The sequence below is a fragment of the Hoplias malabaricus genome, chromosome 12, assembly GCF_029633855.1.
Source record: "Hoplias malabaricus isolate fHopMal1 chromosome 12, fHopMal1.hap1, whole genome shotgun sequence".
NCBI lineage: Eukaryota > Metazoa > Chordata > Actinopteri > Characiformes > Erythrinidae > Hoplias > Hoplias malabaricus.
This window is the reverse complement of record NC_089811.1, coordinates 6,157,690-6,178,541: the sequence shown is the minus strand read 5'-3', so window position 1 is coordinate 6,178,541 and position 20,852 is coordinate 6,157,690. Positions and strand designations below refer to the sequence as shown.

The following is a 20,852-nucleotide window of genomic DNA, read 5'->3' as shown; positions in this document are numbered from 1 at the left end:
GAGAGCGGTCTCTGACCACCACCGAATGTGGTTGGAGCGATCCGATTTCTTCAGGAGTTTACACCTAGCTTTTCATGCCAAATCAGAATAAAAGCTGATCATTAAAAAGGTAAATAAATACCAGGTGTAAACAGGCCCATGAATAGCATTGGGATAAATCGAGAGTGCTTTTTGTGGTTTAGAACTAAGTCAATCAGCATCAGCATCCCTGCAATCAAATCCTCACAGCAATGCTCCAACATCTACAATAAAGCTGTCAAGAAGAGTAGAAGCTGTAACTCATGAAATGACAGATGACCAGGTGTCTACTAACATCTGTAACCACACACGTAGTGTACTGACTAGTAATGAAGTGGGTTACTACTGAAGTAGCAGTATTCACTCCACCTCTGCAATGTTCTGCTGTTCAGAGCTCAAAGACGGCAAGTTAATTTGCAATCTCTTTCTGTCTTCATCCACTTCTTCTCCCTTTTTCATCTCTGCTAAATGAAAGAACAACAGGGAGGCACGGCTGAGGGACTGCACTCTAATTGATATGCGCTCTTTCCTTTGAGCTGCTGCCGGCCAAAGAACGTAAGAGGGATTGGTGGTGGGGATGGAGCATCAAAGATGACTGCTACTGTGGACACTCCAATGCATTTGTCAAAGCCTTCCACAGCGCCAGATGTTGTCAGTGCGGACTCTAGCTGCAGCAGCAGGGAGATGGCACGCTGCCACTCCAGCAGCAAAGGCTTAAACATGGATTAGATTTACAAGTGCTGCCATAAAGCGAGGCTGTGTATGTTTGTGTAGTGATCGATTTTGCTCTATGAATATTCATGCTGTGCACACCTTATATTTACTGGGTACAGGGTTAATAAGGTACAAAGCATTATGGGGAAAGTAGTTTCAGGCATGTGGGTGACTTGAGGGTCATGTGGGAGATTGAAGGCCTGTACACAGCAAATGTGATGACAGGAAATGACATGGAAATTAATATTTCTGGTACGACACAGTGTACTTTTTTGGTTTTCTTTTACTGTAAACACAAAAGATAAATTCTCACAAAATATATTCACATGCTTCAGTCAGCAGCTGGAATTTGGAGAGCTTTCATTTTAAGTCTCATATGAGGAGCTCTTTTGAGATGCTAACACCCACCATGGTAAAGCAGAGGACAAACAAATGGCTTCCGATGGTTGTAACAAAGTTCTGGTTGCTGGGACACAGCCAGTCTGTCAGCTTGGTTGACGGCAAGCCAAGAGACAACAGTGACGGGTCGAGTGAGTTCAAGCTGCTTGAGAAAGTTTGTGAAAGACAAACAGAGCACGAAAAAATGTTGAATTCTCCTTTTTTAAATGTGATTTCTCTTGCTGTACACATGCACAAAAGTGTTTATCTGAATAAATAACAGTGTGGGTGCAAAGGCCTTGAGAATGTCAGAGAAGGAAGAAGAAAAGTCGAGAGGGAGGGTGGGGGCAGCAAGCTGGCATTAACTTAATCAGAAGCAACAACCTGGAAATACAGCATGTAGAGGGTGATGGGAGATTAAAGAGAGTAAAGCCACAAGGTAAGGTTACATTTTTAAATATCAAATAAAGCGGTAATGGCTTAGTTTAGACTCTGATGCGTATTTAGCCTAATATTAAGGTGTCTGGGGATTCAACTGGTGCAAACCAGTTTTTAGCTCCAGTTTTGTGTGGCCTACTTGTTTGGTGTTCATCAGTGCAGCCTGTTCAATTAAAACAGTGCATTTCTTCGGGCAAGTGGATTGGAACATCATTTTGAGCGATTAATTTCAGGTACTTTTTATAGTCGTTTCTCTTGTAGGTGTCTGAGCAGTAATTAGTGACTGTGCTCTCAAACACAATGTGACATGTGGGTGAGAGAGACATAGAGAAAGAGAGAGGGAGTGTGTGTGTGTTTGTGCATGGACGAGCAAGAGTGAAAGATGGAGTACTGTGTGGAACCTGTGTGCGAGTTTAAGTGAGAGAAAGGTGGAGGACTTTAGGTGTGGGTGGATGTGTGTGTGGACAAGCACAAATGATAGATTTAAATGTGAGAAAAATGCAGAGACCTGTTAGGTGAGTGGTTTTGGACAAACGAGGATGATATGGGAGTACTGTGTGGACATGTGCATGTTTGAATGAGAGATGTGGAGGACTGTTAGGGCTGTGTGTGGGTGTGTGTGTCAGACTATCCATGTTAGAATTATGTAGACCAGGGCTCTGTCGCTCCAAAGTATAATTCCAGCTGTTTTTTGGAACTAAATTGGTTTTGCATTGCACTTTCAGAAGTAAATATCCATTAGACATTCTATTTAGTCTAGAACTAGGGTAGTGTCAGGGAACCTGGTCCTAAAGGTGAAGTTAAGGGAAATGGGGGATTGGCTTTAGTGGTCTGTTTTCCATTCAGGTATTAACCTTCCTCTTGTTTTAGGGTCTTGACCAACCCATGTTTAGGTTTTAAATGCATACAAGTGCTCCATAAATGTGTTTATTGCATCAAGAATTTTTGACATTGTCAGGAACTTCTATTTAAACAAAATAATAACTTTTTTTTACTAAATTATAACATGTTCTTATTAAATTTGTGGCTTTTCTGTTGTTAGGCTCAATTTCGACCTAGGTATCATTTTAAATCAAAAAACAAAAACAAATGCCAAATCTGGACTCATAAACACACTGTACACCAACAGCCTACAGCTGGCTCCTCCTACAACCACTCGAGCTTCAGTTAGGGGCTTCTATCTTTGTCTGTTTCACAAAACAAGGAAAGACAGACATGTCCAGACATGTAAGGCCCAGTCAGTTTAGAGTTGGTGTTTTGTATCGTGTACATCTCCAGTTTACAGTCGGCAACAATGAACAATTAAAACCAATCCTTTCATGGATGAGGAACAATAACAAGGTCAACAAGAGGGAAGAAACGAATTGGTTGATAATTAATTGTTTTTAGAGGATCTTATGGCTGATTGAAGACACGTGTCAAAACCGACCCATTAACATAAGAGATGGTAATAGAAAGCCAACCCAACTGAGCCAATAAATCCTAGTCTTAGGCTTTAACATGTGAATGAGTGGTCAATGTGTCAAAATATGTATATAAGAAAATGTAATATGCATAATCATGAAAATGCCCAAATAAAAATGGAAGAATAATTATGAATGTACCATTTTAATGATTTATTATTCTTAATAATGCTAATAATAATAATAATAATTGTATATTCACTATAATCTAACTGTAGGCTACAAGTCTGTGCATGGCCTCTTGGTTCTCTCTCACCCTCTCCCTCCAGCATTCCCCTTCCTGATCCCAGGAGCGTGGACGGGATCGTTTGGAGCTCACATCCCAGCCCTAGACCGGCTGCCTGGGATCTGAACTCACCCTAAATCTCCGGATGCGTGCTGGCAGCTGGACAAGGGCAGGGGCGGGGGCTAGGACTGCCGCGCTCGAGTGGGTCCCTTCCTCGGCTGCTTGGGAACCCTGTAGGTGAAACACCTACCGAGGGTGAGTGGCACAGTACTTAAACAACATAACACACAACAGAAAAGGAACCACCAACCCACAAACAGCCCTAATGCCTACCAGCTACAACCCTGCACTCATCCCCTACACTGATGGAGTTACACTGGTACATTACACACCCACTATATAGAAGAACCACATTTGGTTCCTTGAAGTTTTCAATAAATGCATGCAAATAAAAAGGAAGGTTTGAGAGTTAATATCTAATAACTGCTACGTGTGCAGGAAATGTATGTCAGGGAAACATTTAGATGTACTTACGTAAAGTCACACAATATACATTGTCTCTAAACTCACAGCTATTTTCCCTGCATTTACAAGGCTTTATTGTCTAAATCCATGGGCAAGGCACGGCTGGTGTTAGTATTGTCTTTCCCTTCGCCCGTAAATGCAATTTTAGGAGGCAGATCTTTGCTTCATAGTCACAATTTATGTATTCAGACATTCCACCTTAATGGTATTCAGACATTCCACCTTAAACGGATCAGTATACAAATCTTATTGGCACCATTCGCTGGTTTTTTACTTGAATAATCCATTCCACCTAAAATAAAAGGCTATGCTCAGCTAATTGTTTCCCTTTGTGTGTAGCAGCCTGGGGGGTTTGGACTGTAATGTGATTGGACAGAGGGCAGGATCTCAGGCCAAAACACCAATAGAGCTCCCCTCTGGACCGGGCACTTCTCAAAGAGAATAAACTGGCTTCAGCACTGCTCTCAAAGACACCAGTTCTTCATCTTAACCTGTTTCCCTAATCCATGATCACACACCCTGGACTGAGTACATAAATATATTTCAGATTGCTGCATTTTAATATCTGATATGATTACCATTACCACTAATATACAAGGCGTACTAGACGTATATTTGAAGCAGCAGTTTTTCTTGATTTTAAGAGTCATCTCACGACAACATTCACAAAGCAAAGAAAGCTGAGAATACAACAGCATTAAGGTAGAGTGCAACACAAATTCAATCCTGAGAACAGAATTACACACATGAGAACACAACAATATTAAAGGTAAGAAATGCTGCATTGGAGGGGCACTCACACTGGAAGTGCTCCCAGGCACTAGTGGTTTAGGCCAAAATCTACACCCACTGTGATATGCATCTCCGGATGGGAGGGAGTACGTGTCTTAGGCTCAAGAGGGCCCTAAACGTCATTCTGCTATAATGTTTCTTGTGTAAAATAGGAAATGTTTTTGGTGTTATAGAATTGGGGTCAATATAAAATACCTGTATTGATATGATTATTATTATAATAATAATGTATCAAGGGTGGCACGGTGGCGCAGCAGGTAGGTGACGCAGTCACACAGCTCCAGGGGCCTGGAGGTTGTGGGTTCGATTCCCGCTCCAGGTGACTGTCTGTGAGGAGTGTGGTGTGTTCTCTCTGTGTCTGTGTGGGTTTCCTCCGGGTGACTGTCTGTGAGGAGTGTGGTGTGATCTCCCTGTGTCTGTGTGGGTTTCCTCCGGGTGACTGTCTGTGAGGAGTGTGGTGTGTTCTCCCTGTGTCTGCGTGGGTTTCCTCCGGGTGACTGTCTGTGAGGAGTGTGGTGTGTTCTCCCTGTGTCTGTGTGGGTTTCCTCCGGGTGACTGTCTGTGAGGAGTGTGGTGTGTTCTCCCTGTGTCTGTGTGGGTTTCTGTCTGTGAGGAGTGTGGTGTGTTCTCCCTGTGTCTGCGTGGGTTTCTTCCGGGTGCTCCGGTTTCCTCCCACAGTCCAAAAACACACATTGGTAGGTGGATTGAAGACTCAAAAGTGTCCGTAGGTGTGAGTGTGTGTCTGTGTGGCCCTGTAAAGGACTGGCGCCCCCTCCAGGGTGTATTCCCGCCTTGCGCCCAATGATTCCAAGTAGGCTCTAGACCCACCCTGAATTGGATAAGCAGTTACAGATAATAAATGAATGAATAACGTATCAAGAATTAATAAGGGGTGCATATCTTTTTATGTATAAGTAAAACTCTTATGACGTATTTTACCATATTGAGCATATCAACACTCAAAACGTCTTATAAAGATGCATAACTGCAGCATTATTCTATCATTTTGTATATGTATATTCAACAGATTTATGAGTGATTTAAGCTTTTCAGCAGTGGAATAATCTGTGTTTTGAATCCACAGGTGTCCTGTTTTTCTGAATATAGGGAATAGTAGCTGAATATAGACAAAGAATTGAATGAAAAATGATGCTGTAGTACTTTATAGGAGCATTCTCTGAGAGATTCTTTAGGAACCCAAATGAGCTTTTCTACAGCATCACTCTCTCTCCGGCTCCTTTACATAAGTCTTATTATAAGGTACATTGAGCAAACTACATTCATGGTTGTAATATTGATATTGTATATTCCATTACACTGAATCCCATCCCTCACACATAGAACTATCGGAGAGGCACATTGGCTGGGAGGTGACACGCTGATGTTGCATTTAGAGTTTTTTATGTTGCGGTTTTCTCTCTGCTGCGGTAATCTGCAGTAATTACTAACACATCAGAAGGCCGCAGTCTTCTCTTGTCCTCAGTGGAGAGTCCTCCGTGGGCCTGGAAGAGTCACATCTCTGCGGGGCTCTGATCTGCCTGCCGTGCCATGTAAACACAGGCTTCTGCAGAGAGAGAGCGCCATGCCCACGCCTGAGGAAATGCCAGCGTGGCCCACAACAAAGGTTACCCTGTCGGCTTCTCTTAATTGGAGCTGCTATTAGGAGCCCGGTCGCCCTTTTGCTTCTCGTTCACAGCTGGGCTTCAGCGCTCGGCATGTAATTCAAAGAGATGGAATGAAATTCTCACAGGACAAAAAGAATCAAGGAAGATGATCTCCCTCGCCTTCTCAAACACCTGCAGCAAGCCCGCCTCTAAACCCCCTGAAATCCCTGAAAACCCCTAAACCAGATCCGGAATGCGTGTTTGTCCGCCTGTTCATTAATTGCTCATCTCCACTTTATTTATGAGCTCTTCGATCCCACTCCCTTTTGGGAGGGAAATCAATCAGTGAAGTCGAAAGCAACGGGGGACATTTTTCCCGCCCAGAGGACGTCAGTCAAGGTCAAAGAGGACGAGAAGCTATCGATTTGGACCTCATCAAAACCATTAGGCTTACATTCTGCCAGAAAACACAAGCATGCGTCAAAACACACGGCAAATCAACCACGCACCAGCCACTCTACCTGGGCCGGATTAAATATCAGACTTAAGAAGCTGATCCCAGAGCCCCTAATTAGCAATATAGTGCTTAAGTTAGCCACTCTTCCCCAGTGCTAATTAGCTAATGCAGACATTTTCTTATTAGGCAGCAAAAAGCCTCGTTAAATATCAGCCTAAACGCACCACCTGCTTTGTCCTTCGTATGCGTCCTCGCTCTCTGGAATCTTCTCTTTGAATTGAGGCTAATACGAGGAGCATAAACAGGAATTACAGAGTAGGTAGCGACTACTTAGGCTGCCACATGCGTTGATTAAACATCACTGAGTACTAAGCAGCGGCGGAAGATGTAATGGTTGCCAACTTTGCCCCTCAGTCACTAATTTCTGTCAGTGTTCTCAGTGACCTCAACATCTGCCAAATTAATGGTGCTCAAAGGAGGTAAGCCAGAGCGCCTTTAAAGGAAGCAAAGGTGGGGGATAATTGGTGGAAAAAGGACTTGAAAGTGACAGGTTCTTTCCTTCCATCATCATTTGCCAAGCAGCATGATTAGCCGAGCTGGGATTGGCTTATGCCTTGTCTAATTAGTAGTGCTGAAATCTGATAAACAAGAGTCTGGCTCTACTAGATTGTAGCTTGTGGCTTCCATAGTCAACCTCCATTTCCATCTTTTCCCCAGGCTTGGCTTTGCTGTAGCATCATCGCTGTTGTATTCACAAAACAGGCCATGCACTGGCTCCTTTTAAGGGTTGATCATAGCCTACAAGCCATTTTGCTGCTTTTCAACCTACTGCAGTCAAAATAAACCCCCCAAGACTCTGTTCTATGAGGACATCACATTTCAGTTTAATTAAACTTGGGACACACAGAGCTGTGTCTTGTCAAACCCAATAGTTGTAGACTTGCCTTTAGGTGAAGTGTGTGCACAGAGAGTTTACAAACATGACATTGAAATCAGTCAGGTTTATCAAGGCCTGTTGCACTAATATGATTTCTGTAACTGATATTTTCTATGAGCTGGTATAATATTAAACACACTCTATATACAGGCATATACAGTATCATAAACCTTAATAATCTAAAGCTCGTAAAGTTCACAGTGTTCGAGTTACTGATCTTTTTTGACGTTGCCCTTGAAGCTAGTTCTGTTGGGGTTGGGCGATATTACAAATAAAGTACAATAATAATTCAAGACATTTGATATGGTTTGATATGCGGGAATGGTCAGTAATTGTCAGTAGTAGTTTCCATATAAATAATATATACTTTTTATTTTTAGATTGATGAATACATTCTGTTGTATAGTAACATAACAAATGGCTAAGGTAAATCAATTCATGCACAGTAGCATCCTAGAGAACAACTAGTGAGAATAGTGATATGTTAGCTTGCTAATCATCCAGTGCAGAGTATTATATTCAGTTCATTCCTTCATCTTCTGAAACTGCTTCATCATTATGAGGGTCACATTGGGTCCAAAGCTAGCCCAGGATCATTGGACACAAGGCAGGGATACACCCTGGACAGGACACCACACACTCACCTAGTCCCTCACACACTCACACTTGAGGATAATACAACAAGGGCATTCCACTTACTAACATGTCTTTTTTGTGGACAAAACCAGAGCAAAACTAGAGCACCAAGATGAAACGCTGGGCTAACACATCAAGCTCCACACATAGAGATTAGGCTTGAACCCAGGACTCTAGAGCTTTGTTTGGAAATTGGATGCAACTGTCTTCAACATTTCACTCTGCAGAAAAGGGAACTCATTTATTGATTTGTTTATTTTTAGACCAACTGTAGATTACATTTCTGTGGGGATTTGATTATCTCTAACCACAGGTATGAAGTAGGAAGTAGGGTACCACTTTAACTCATCTGAGATGCACTAGATGGAGTTCCTTCATTTAAGAGAAGGCCAAAGCTCTAAAGCCTAATGCCTACACTTGTAACTGGGCATGCTAACCTTAGGTTCATATGCAGCTGCTCTTTCCCATCTCCTTTCAAGCTTTTCTCAGATTAAATGTGCAAGCTATGAGGGCATAATTAACCATATTATCCATAATTGTTGGACATGTAGAGTACAGATATTAATAGGTGGTCTCTCTTTTTTTTTGTATTCCCCACTCCAGCTGCCTGCTTTGTTTTAATATTTATTTTTAAGAAATTATGAGAAAATGAAGCCTGTCCTCTGCATTTGTTGAACACACTTCTTGTAGTTGAACAGCTACTTAATGTAATTCATCCTACAGACTTAACAAGTGCTAATACTTAAAAAGGATATATAAAAATGCACTGAAATAATGCATGGGTCTAAGGTGGTTCATAATATTTAAATATGCCATTGTTATTTTAAGGCACAGTCATGGCCTTTCTGTAAAAGAAGCAGGCTTGATACCACAGGGTCTCCAATTTGATGCTCCCCCTTCTGGCAGGTAAATTGGGGGTGGGGTGGTAGTAAAGGAACAGTGCTTTATCCTCCCTCAGCATCAATGGCTGAGGGGCCTATGAGCATGGTTTCTAACCCCTAACTGCTGCCTGCTACTGCAGATGTGTGGGCTTACTGCCCCTAATGCACATGTGTGTATAAGTGTGTGTGCTCACTGCCAGAGAGGCAGTAAATATGTAGGCCCAATAGACAGAGGTTCAGATCCCATGCTTTAAACCTTGTGGAGCAACAGGAAAAATTCAATTACTGGAATAACATAGCCCTCGCAGTGTGAAATATTAGTTTGGCATTTCTGAAGCCTGTTAAACTCACTGAAGTAAAGTGCATGGCATGCTTCCTAACACAATAAGCTCATTAGGTTGTAGCTCTGTATAATGTCATGTCAGTGCCATGCACCATGTCTACGTTCCAATTACATAATAACAAACACACTGAAACTCTACTGTAGGGCTTGCATATCTAGTAATCATTTACCACCAAACCTCTGTGGACACATTACATTTTAAGGTGCAACCTTTGTGGAAACGTGTTCAGTTGTGCACACACAACATTTGTCATTGTCAACAAAGTCAAAGGGTTTGGAGCTGCTACATATCAACTTGAGGTCACCATACCATACTCGCTGCTGTCTGTTGGCAAAGGGGTTTTAAAGCCATCTGGCTGTGGAGTAGCGGGGGTGTATTCTCTGGAGTGCTGGAGCACATTTCAATAACCCTGGGATGATTTAAAGTGGCATTTGTGATCCAGGACTAATAAACCAATATCAGCACTCAACCTTGCTAAATGTTTTATGGCGGAATGCAACCATAGACTATTCTAACAACTAGTTCTACATCAACAGGCGCTCCAAAAAGTGGTGCAACATCTAGGGTGAAGCTAAGTGACCAACTCCCCCATTTTATTTAACACCCTTCATTTTGGAGGTAAAGCTGGACGAGCACATGTCCACAATCATTTTACCATAGTGTATATTCACAGCATGAACTGCAATGCGTATTTGCCTTACCTGCTCATGCCCTGTAAATCTGACTAATCAAAAAGCAAACTGAAAGCTACATGTGTACAATTTTAGGAAGCAGCATGGTCCAAATGCACTGCATGCTCTTTGTTTTTTAACTGAAAGGAGTGAATGCTGGACCTGATGAAAGGACATAAAATGATATTTCATCCTTAAAGTGTAGCTCTAATTCTGAGAGGGCTTTCAGAAAGTCCTTCATAAAAGTCTAGTATTGGCTGCTTTCACATGAGTGTGTAACCGCTTTGAAAAGGTTTAAGCAACCATCACCTATACAACAAAGGTTTGGAATCCTAATATAATGAGCTGCTACTCAGTTACTTGCACTTAATTTCTGACCAGATCTCTGAATGTGAGACTATGTCCAGGACCGTATTCAATTTCCTGTCTGGTAACGTGTCACTATGATGTGATCAACGATGATGGTTTACTAGCTAAATTTCCTTTACACTGTGAGGACATTGTCACTGCCTTGGTACCTTCAAAGGTACGTATGCAGTTCCTTTAATTAAGAAACATAATTGTACCTTATTCTATTATGATTGTAGATTGACACGTTTCATCTCCAGGACTTATGTTATTTTCTTTTTTCTGAGAGTATATTGATGGATTAAATCTTTCTGAGATTGCACTTGTAGCTGGTTTACTGTGTGATGATGGCTCTTATGAGATCAGTAAATAAATAAATAATAATAAAAAAGGGCAGTGAGTAGTTAGTGCCTTACACACCGTGTCCCTGGTGGTGGTGGTAATAAAGAATACATACGGAGTATTATCAGTTACAGTATACATAACTGTACTATATTCTATTGCAATAACATATTTGCATGGTACTTTGCCCAGCTGGCCACTGACTACAGAGGTCTTCAAATTAAAATCTTGGATCTGGGTGCTAGTCCTGAATTTTAAAATGGCCGACCAGTATGTCACCACAGCTGTAGCCTCAGCCACAGACACTCTGCCCAAAACTGATACTTTAAGTTCAATAGACTTCTCACTGTCAGAATTCTGCCAGTTGCATTCTGACTGGCTATCTGTACATCGGCTTATACGGACTTCCATGTATTCTGGTCCGAATTGCCGCATTCCTTCTACACGTCATGCCAAAATTGTAGACTTGTGATTAAGTGTCCATTAAGTGGCAAAAGTCTGACAATGCGAGATTACTACAGTTGCAACTGCTAATGTACCTGACTTGCCCGGTATAGTATCATACCAGTTGGCCATTTTACAAGCTGGAATCTGGATCCAGGATTTGGATTTGAAGACCTGTGCACTGATGGCTAATTATACACTTTGGAGAACGAATGTCACTCTTGTATTTATTATCCTCTCTATCGGTGAATTACTTTTATGGCAGAGTGCAATTCCAAATGTGTGTGTGATGTATTTGGAAAGTGCATTCAGGGAAATATAATATACTCAAGTGTACTCATGGATGAAAATCCAAAAATGAATACAAAAAGCCAGGGTAGAGATGCTAAACTAACACTAAAGACTTTAGACTAAAGACTAAACAAGACTAAAGACTTGTTCGTACATGGGCAGGTGGTAATGCGACGTGGGCAATACTTTGAGGAATTTCTGGCTAGTACAGGCAGGTAGGAAATTGGCACTTTTAATCATAGGCCCATTTGTCACTACAAAGCTAGAAAAACTCTCTTTAAGGACATGCCTACTAATTAGGACCTGCAGCAGCTGCAGGGCTTTTGGTGATTCTTTAAATGCACTGCATTCAGACGTTGCTGGTAGTTGCTCTGGGGTAAGCTGCTGTTCCCTCCTGTTCGGTGTGAGTGGCTTTGCTGGTAAAGGTATGTTACTAGTTTCTTCTCTTTGGTGCCATTAAAAGGGTATTGCCCATTGTTTGGCGTTAAGGCAGATATAGATGCTTGCTGTTTAATGTGTTTCAGGTGTTTAAACAAGTGTAGACCTGTGATTTATGCTGTAATGGGAGATGTTTAAGGTGTACCTGGAGTCTTAGTTAAACTTGTTGTATTATATATTGATTTAAATGTTGTGATTCAGGTTCCTTCTTGCCTTGAGAGCTGGGTGCAGTATCTGAGGTCAATGGTATACAGGTGATTGTCTCCCTTATTGTGAATCAGTGTATTGGTGTTGGGTGCTCGTTTTATTTTAGCTTGGCTGCTATTTCTTTTTTCTTTTTTTTTTTTTTTAAGTCAGGCTTAGTCCCAAACCAACTGTTGCTAATCCTCTTTTGTAAAACCTTCCTGACAGGTGGTTGATGTACAAGGGGTACGATTTAGGGAACATTCAAGCCCTGGTGGTTTGTAGTGTGTTGGGGAAAGTGTCTGCTATTTGCACATTTTATTTCACCTTATTTATTGCTGTGTTTAACAAAGGTGGATTGACTCAAATCTCCCTAGTTACAGTCAGCTCTCTGGGGATGTCAAGGTTTCATAGTGTGTGATCACTTCTTGCTGAATTTTGTTTTTATATTAGAATATTAATGTTATCCCTGCTGTTGGCCTGAATACTCTGGCTCTGGATGTTTCAGTCATGCAGCTACCACAGAATGATTGGACCCGAATCCCGCATTTTGCGGGGCAAAAAGCACAACTTATATTGTCAGCTGTATAACTCATGAATGCCTCAAGGCATTCTGTGAAAAAAACCAAGGCAGTCCTTCAAAATGCATGTTATTCTGTTTACTTTCAGGTTCGTTTTGAGTCACATGATATCAACCCACGAGTCATTCAACAAAAACATGCAGTACTTTTTATGTTTACTCCTATTATATATTTATTAATAGTGTTAAAGTTGTGTATGAGGTTTCACATCGAATAACATTAGATTAGATCACATATATAAACTAAAACTTAAATAACACTTTATTGTGTGTGTTCTGAATAAACAAGTGTTATTACATCATTTATAAAAATTATTATAAAAATTGTTACTATTATAAGCAGCTGAGTAAATTGCCAATGTACCATAATCATTTTTATTAGTTGGGATCTTGTGCATATTGGATCTGAACTAAATGCTAAATGTCTGGGCCTGCTGTGACTGTCAGAGTTTTACCAGTCATACATCCTACAGCTTAGAATATAGACGGACAATAACAAGTTTGTCTGATGCTACTCATTTATTTTGTCACAGTAATATGCCATGTAATAAATTATCATCAAAAATGCTTATGTTTTCAACTAACAGACACCCCAGACTAACAATGTGTGCAAAGATATCTGATGTGAGAATGTTTTGAAGGCTGTACATTGAGAAATATGTAAAAAAAAAACAATAGGCACTTGGTAAAATTTTGGTCAAAAGTGGCCAATTTCAAGAAAATATCAGTTAGCATTTAAACCTCAAGTGATTACATATTTGCATTTTAAATATAGCTATGTCACATAATTACTGTATAAAGGCACACCCCACCAAAAAAGCTAATGTTCTAGGGGTGTGTTTTTACATTTTCTCTCTGTCATGATACAGTGTTTTAACAATTAAAACAGACATTAATTACTGTGTGGCTGTGGATAGAGCTCATTATTATATGGTGTATTTTGATGGGAGTTCTCACAGTTCTTATTTCCTTTGGATATATTGTCATTTTCAGCATATTAGCAAATCTAACAAAGGTTGACCCATCAGAAGGCCACGGTGAAGTCGATCTCTTCTCACTGGTTTCTTAGCACCTTTAGAACAAACAAGAGTGCCTGGTGTTTATGGTGCCCTGTCTACCGCATTAGGTAGACCGAGCTAATATAAGCCCAGAACTAAAGCACTAGCATCAATAAGGCATCAATTTTCTGACCAAAACCTTACTGTAGCTGTATTCATTGGTCCCAGGATGATTATTAGTCCATTGCTCATGACGTTTTGACACAATGTAAAGGAAAGCTGGTATTTTATTATTCTGACATCAGTGGAGATATAACATTTTGTTCCCAGCAGGTGATTCTGCTTCTCGCCTAGATTTGTATTCATTTGTAAGACAAACTTCTCTTTATTCCCTTCAGCAATGGAACAAGTGATTACTTCTCACACAGTCATTGACATTCAAATCTATGCTTGTTTTCTGCAACGACATGAACTCAGGTCGTCTGCCCAAGACGAGGAACCTATGATTCAGGACCGGAGTCTCTCACTTGGGGTTTTAGAGTGGACCTTTACCTGCCTGCAAGGTGCTGGGCACTTCTTAAGTATCAAACTTTCTCTTCAGCATCTGCTCAGTGGACATTTGTTTTCAGAATAAAAACACTTCTCATATTGGCCACTTTTTCTATTAGAAACCATACGCCCTGCAACTCTTCCTGGAGCACCCTTATACAAAGTTCATCTGTGTCGTTGCTCAGTTTGTATAAGTCATGCTCTAGACTTACATCAGTGGTCAGTAAATGACCACGGGAGTTTTTGAGTAATGTCACCTTCAAACTAGCAGTGGACACATAGTTAAAAACCCTGACTACACTAACACCCACAGTATCACCACCCAGGTTCAGGACAACAGTCAGTAGACTTGTTAGCAGAAATTGACCAGTGATGACTGGGGCAAAGAAGGTTGGGTGCAACTGGAGGGCTCTCGTCTCTATCTGTAATTGACATACAATGTTGTCAGTGAATACAGGTTTAAAGTAGATGCTTCTGAATGAATGGCATTGGTCCAGTGCTAACTCATTTAGCATAAATCACTAATCACTGGCAGTTCAATGTACAATGCTGCAATAGAGGCTCTTAGTAGAAAAGTGCACAAGACTCTCTCTCTCTCTCTCTCTCTCTCTCTCTCTCTGTGCCCATGCTGGTTGGCATCATGCCATGTGAAGAATGGAGGGAGAGAATGAAGCCAGTTGTGCTCAGCCGATCAGATAGAAACGCAGATTGAACCATGCTATTATTTGCATTGCTTCTTTAGACTTTTACTAATATATATTCATAGTCTGTAACCACTTATCAATTTCAGGGTTGTGCTGAGTCTGGAGCCTACCTGCAGTCATTAAGCACAAGGTAGAAACACGCACTGGACGAGGCACCAGTCCAAAAACACACTCTGAAATTCACTCACACACTTACAAGTAAGGGCAATGTAGCATGGCCAAGCGACCTACCAACATGTGTTATTTATTTATTTATTTTTTTGACTGTGAGCAGCTGGAGCAAACCCATACAGACACAGGGAAGAACTCCTCTCAGGCGGTCACCCGAGGCAAGGCTCCACAGGACCCTAGAGATGTGTGACAGCAATGCTACCTGTTGCACCACCATGCCACCCATAATGGGTTTTTAAATGTAATATAAAGACTCATTGTGTAACATCAACAAATTAATGCTAGTACTTCCTTGTGTCTTTGGGAGCAAGATAAATGGATTGTGATATTCGTGACAAACGGAGGTAACTTCTTTATTACTTTATTTTGATATTTCAGTGTATTTTTAATAATTTCTGAGTAAGAATCTTAATGTGCTTCAGTGAGAGCAAGAAATGAACACTACAGCACAGCTCTTTCTTCAAAATAGGGGATGAAATATGAGAGAGAATGAAGGGTAAGGGTGAGAGTTGGTTATGTTAAATATTTCGGTGTAATCTAACTCTAATCTCAACAGTAGCAAATGTGTTTACATTGTTGAATAAAACCATTATTACACCATTAGACTTTGTGAAAGAATGAATTATGGGAGGAAGGTGTGGCCAAGTTTGATCAATCATTAATAAGCATTTTTAAAAAAATCCAGTTAAATTCCCATCCATCCATCCATCCATTATCTGTAACCGCTTATCCAATTTAGGGTCGCGGGGGGTCCAGAGCCTACCTGGAATCATCGGGCGCAAGGCGGGATTACACCCTGGAGGGGACGCCAGTCCTTCACAGGGCGTTAAATTCCCATGTCAACACAATTTTTAACAGCACAATTGAAACTATGAGATACATGCGACTGGCATATGAGGAGAAACTGGTTTAAGGTTGGTGTGGGTTATTGTGTTGACCCCATTTAACCTTGTCTTGTCTCCAGGTTGTGATTTGATGTACAATAACTCTACTTTTGGGCTTTTTATACTGTACCCATATAGAGTACCAGCTACTTTTTTTATGTGCTTAGAAAAGCATATTGGGTACATGCTTTATCATAATCACAATAAATATCATGTTATGAGCAACCCTTAAGTCTGTTATTACATAGAGCTCTTTACATATGAAGGTGGTATTGTGGCGCTACAGGTCATTGTTCTCTCTGTGTCTGCGTGGGTTTCCTCCGGGTGCTCCGGCTTCCTCCCAGAGCCCAAAAACACACGTTGGTAGGTGGATTGGTGACTCAATAGTGCCCATAAATGTTCACGTGTGTGTCACCCTGCAAAGGACTGGCGCCCCCTTAGGGGTATGATCCTGCCTTGCACCCAGTGATTCTGGGTAGGCTCCAAATGCACCATGAACTGGGTTAGCGTTTACAGATGAATGAATGAATAGATATGAGCACAGTAAGTGTTTGTTGTGCTTGTTCCTGCTTTTTTCTTGCAGCATTTGCTGGGATTAGCTGAGCCTTGGAGAACAGTGGTAAACTACAGCAACAACAAAATCCCTGTTCATGTTCCTCTCATCACAGTAGGAATCTTGAGTTGGGGAGTTAAGAGGAAGCGTGCCTTCCAGGCTTCTCTGCAGTTCCACGGCTCCTTGAGTGAGACGTTAATGAATGAACTCCAGCTTCCTGAGTTTATAGCAGGTTGGAAAACTGCTCTTAAAGCAGACATGCTGGATGCTGATGTATCTTTTTGAGCTTGACAAGACTTTTAGAAAGGCAGAGTGGGTTTTTTTTTGCAGTCTGCCTGTATGATTGATTAGCTTGCCATCTCTCCGCGATCAATATAAATAACTTTAAATTTAAAGCAAGGAGAAGAATGCGCAGTGATGCACGTGGGAATCAGACGGACTGCGTTGTCAGGTGGATTGTTTCATGTGGCGTGGACTTGATAGAGTTGCTGTTTATGGTGACAGATGGTGACGGGTTTTACTGTGTCTCTTAAAGAAATTGAGCATGCCTGGCAAATGTCTCTCCCGTCTTTCACACGCAAACTATGTCCAAAGGTTTGTAGACACCAATAAAATTTGTAATTTGTATAAGCTGTTTGGTCAAACTCGCATGGCTTAATGCCATCAGATCCTCACAACAGTGTTTCAACATCTAGTCTGATGCTTACCCACAAACGTACAAGATGGTGTTACTAATTCAAAGGTGGACAATCACCTCGTCGTGTGAGGTGTCCAAAAATCTATGGCTACGTAGTGTTTATTCTCAGGGTTCCTTTCTGGTTCCGTGTCACACTCCTCCATTTGTCTGAGATCATCATTCCGAGCTTAGTCATGTTCACAGAGGCCTTAGCAGTGGTAATTGAACTCCATCTGTGTTACACACTTTCCTATAGCCTCACACACACTCTACAGGAGTTCATTGATTCCTGCGATGCTTACTATGTCACCCACATGACTCCATGCTGCCTTATTCATTCCGTTAATCTGGTTTGTTAGACCATTTAAACGGTTTTAGCCTCACATTAAGCCTGATTACGGGCCAACTTTCCTTATTAATTAGGGTTTTCCTTTTAGGAAAAGAAGAGCTCTTGGTGTTTCCTGACATCACAACTCAGTTCTGTGTATTATTGGTAAATATTTCAGTTACACGGGTGGTAGGTGGTTTTGTAAGAGATCGTTTTATGTACTATCACCTGTGTAACTGAAATCTCTTACAAATGAACATAGTTAGTTATTTCAGCAATGTCATCAGCACCTATCCACTCTCACCAGAGGTCCCCATCAATCTAACAGACCCTCCCCAAAGCCAATTTCTCCTTCCCTTCTTTATGCGCTCCTTACGGAAAACATGGGGGGGTTCACTAAGCTCCGAGCACCAAAAGATGCTTATAATGTGGGTAAAAACCACACAACGCTGCTCAAATATGACACGATAAGAAATGTAATAAAACAAGAGTGAACCGTGACTATGCTTTTGTAAGATGGGGAGAGTTATTACATATGAACAAGAATAAAATGCGTGCTGAATCTGAATGGCCATCTATACAAAGAACCTTGGCTCTGGGCAATGATAAGTACTTTTGAAGAGTTTTATTATTCATGCTCACTATCTTCAGTGGCCTCCTGTTGGGTTTGTAGTTTTGTGCATTTTAACTATGGCTCGTTTGGGGCTAGTCTAGGGTCCTATTCTATTTCCCAGTGTTTGTCGATATGGAGATGATACAAACTGTGTACAATGTGTCAGCAATGAAACACTTTATTAATGGCAAATCTCATTATATTTTATCATGAGCTGAGACACAGGGGTTGTGATGATATTCCGCCTGAACGTTCTTAGCGTCCTCTTAATGTTGGTGGGTGTTTACTGATTTGTTTATCACAGTCACGTTCTAGCGCTGAGTAAAACCAAAAATGAGCTTGTGGGATATTCCAGGTGATTGCTATTATTCTGGTGATATGACGATTGTAGTCTGCATCTGTCTCTTCCTTCCTGTAGTCGTCCTGTACACTACACCTCAACCAAACAAGACTTTATCATCAGCTGATGGGACTCAGGTGAAGAAAACACACATGGGAATCTTTAGTGCAGGTTGTCTACGGAATAGGGACCGGGATACTATGGACTCTGTGTTGTAATTATAACACACACTGTAGTATACAGAGGTCATATGTAGAGTCAAAGCAGAATTATTTATGGAACACAAAGGGCAAGATCCTATAATACTGCTGTTATGTAATCAGTAAAATAGTTTACAACGCATTAACTAAATCTGTTTGAAATCTGCATATGTACAACACATCAGTGTCTTTGAGGGCTGCATTAATTTGTAGTAATCACACAGCAAGACCTCCAGGACTGAATTCACTCTGAGTGCTGAACTAAGTGTTCCAGTTCTGAAGGAATTTCATGGTAACACTTTATTTTGATGGTTTGTAGATGCTTACTATATCTTCAAGAATCATTCGATAAATATCTAAATATCTACTTAACTGCAAGGTGAAAGGTCTTTTAAATCCATCCCTAAACCTAACCCTATCTTTATTGTTAAGCTCAAGGCAGACCCCGAACCTGCTCCTAAACCGAACCCTAATGTTACTGATAATCAACTGAGTATCACCAGAACATTTGTGAATCTTTTAATTATCTTTAGATCATTTACATTGGGGTGGCACAGCAGGTAGTTGCAGTCACACAGGGGCCTCCAGGGACCCCAGGATGTTTTGGGTTCAATTCCCACTCCGGGTGACTGTCTGTGAGAAGTGTGTTCTCCCTGTGTCTGCGTGGGTTTCCTCCGGGTGTTCCGGTTTCCTCCCACAGTCCAAAAACACGCGTTGGTAGGTGGATTCGTGACTCAAAAGTGTCTGTAGGTGTGAGTGTGTGTGGCTGTGTTGCCCTGTGAAGGACTGGCGCCCCCTCCAGGGTGTGTTCCCGCCTTGCGCCCAATGATTCCAGGTAGGCTCTGGACCCACCGCAACCCTGAACTGGATAAGGGTTACAGATAATGAATGAATGATTTTCATTGGATCGTCCATATAAAGTGTGACCGATATCACTTTAAATCATTTAGTATTGAAGTATGGACACGATCTTCAGTATCGTGCAGATGTCAGAGACCATTCTGTATTATTGTGATTATGAACTGTAGAGTGAAACCCACACGGACACAGGGACAGGTCACAAACTCATCACATACCAAGACCCAACCCTGGATCTAAGTTCCCCACTTCTTAATCAAGCGCAGCATCTTATAATCTCCCTAGAAATACACTATCAGCGTGTGCTTTGACTGGAAATAAATGAAGGACGGTCTGTGCACATTAGAGGCTTTACAGATGAAGTGATTATGATTCTGACGCAGTATGTAATTAGCTCTCATTCTTTATTTCCAGCTGGACAGTAAACAGAGTTGGTGTTCGTTCAGCACTGGGGAGTTTGCTGCGTGGAACCAGAAAAAGAAGAGAGATCATCTTACCTTGAACTCCTCCAGGATTTTGTAGGTCTTCCCTCTGTATTCACAAAAGTTCTTGACCTCCTTGCACTCAGGGCAGCAGCCATTATGTTCCACCTTGGTGCACTTGGGGTGTATTTTTGGACACTCTGGCTGTTCACACACGGGTCCGTCCTCTGTGCACACGCACGGGCAGTTGGAGTGTCCAGGGAAGAAGCGCTCTCCGAGCTTGTAGACGAAGCCGCTGTCATCCACGCAGCCTTTGCCCCTGTAGTCGTCGAACAGCACGTCGTTGCTGGCTGTTCGCTCGGCCTCGGCTTCGTCCGCCACATAGTCCTCCGCCTGCGACACAGCGGCGTTCACGGCCAGCAGCACAATGCAGACGGCAGGGAACAGAGGGCCCATCCTTCGCCGTGGCAGTCCTGTTATTAGTAGTAGTAATAACAACATATAAATTACAGAATAACAGCTACACAGAGGTTAATCAGTCATCTCTAAAAATGAAGTTTCCATAAAGTATTTTATTTTGTATTTACTTTTAATTTTAATACAAAGAACATTATGTCAGCACACAGCAGGTGTCTTACACATTTGGTAACATTTTCATGATGAATGGACCAATAGAAATGCTCCAAAATCACTTTTTACATTGACTTCCATTGAAAGCTAAGAAGGTCTCCTGTAAAGTTACTTATTATTTGGGAGATACAGGTTTTTCTTTATGGAGAGAGAAGGCTATAATCCTCTGAACTGCTGCTAATCCACTGATGTTCAAAGCTCAACACGATTGGACGA

At 41.5% G+C, this 20,852-nt stretch overlaps 1 protein-coding gene across 1 annotated transcript in view; it reads right to left on the bottom strand.

The window, feature by feature from the left end:
• vwc2l (von Willebrand factor C domain containing 2 like) overlaps positions 1 to 20,462 on the bottom strand; it is a 49,347-nt gene extending 28,885 nt beyond the window's left edge. Inside the window, exon 1 of the mRNA XM_066641335.1 lies at positions 20,082 to 20,462. Within this exon, the coding sequence (XP_066497432.1) occupies positions 20,082 to 20,462 (381 nt within the window). The remainder of the gene's footprint in view (positions 1 to 20,081) is intronic.
• Between the last annotated feature and the right edge of the window lie 390 nt (positions 20,463 to 20,852).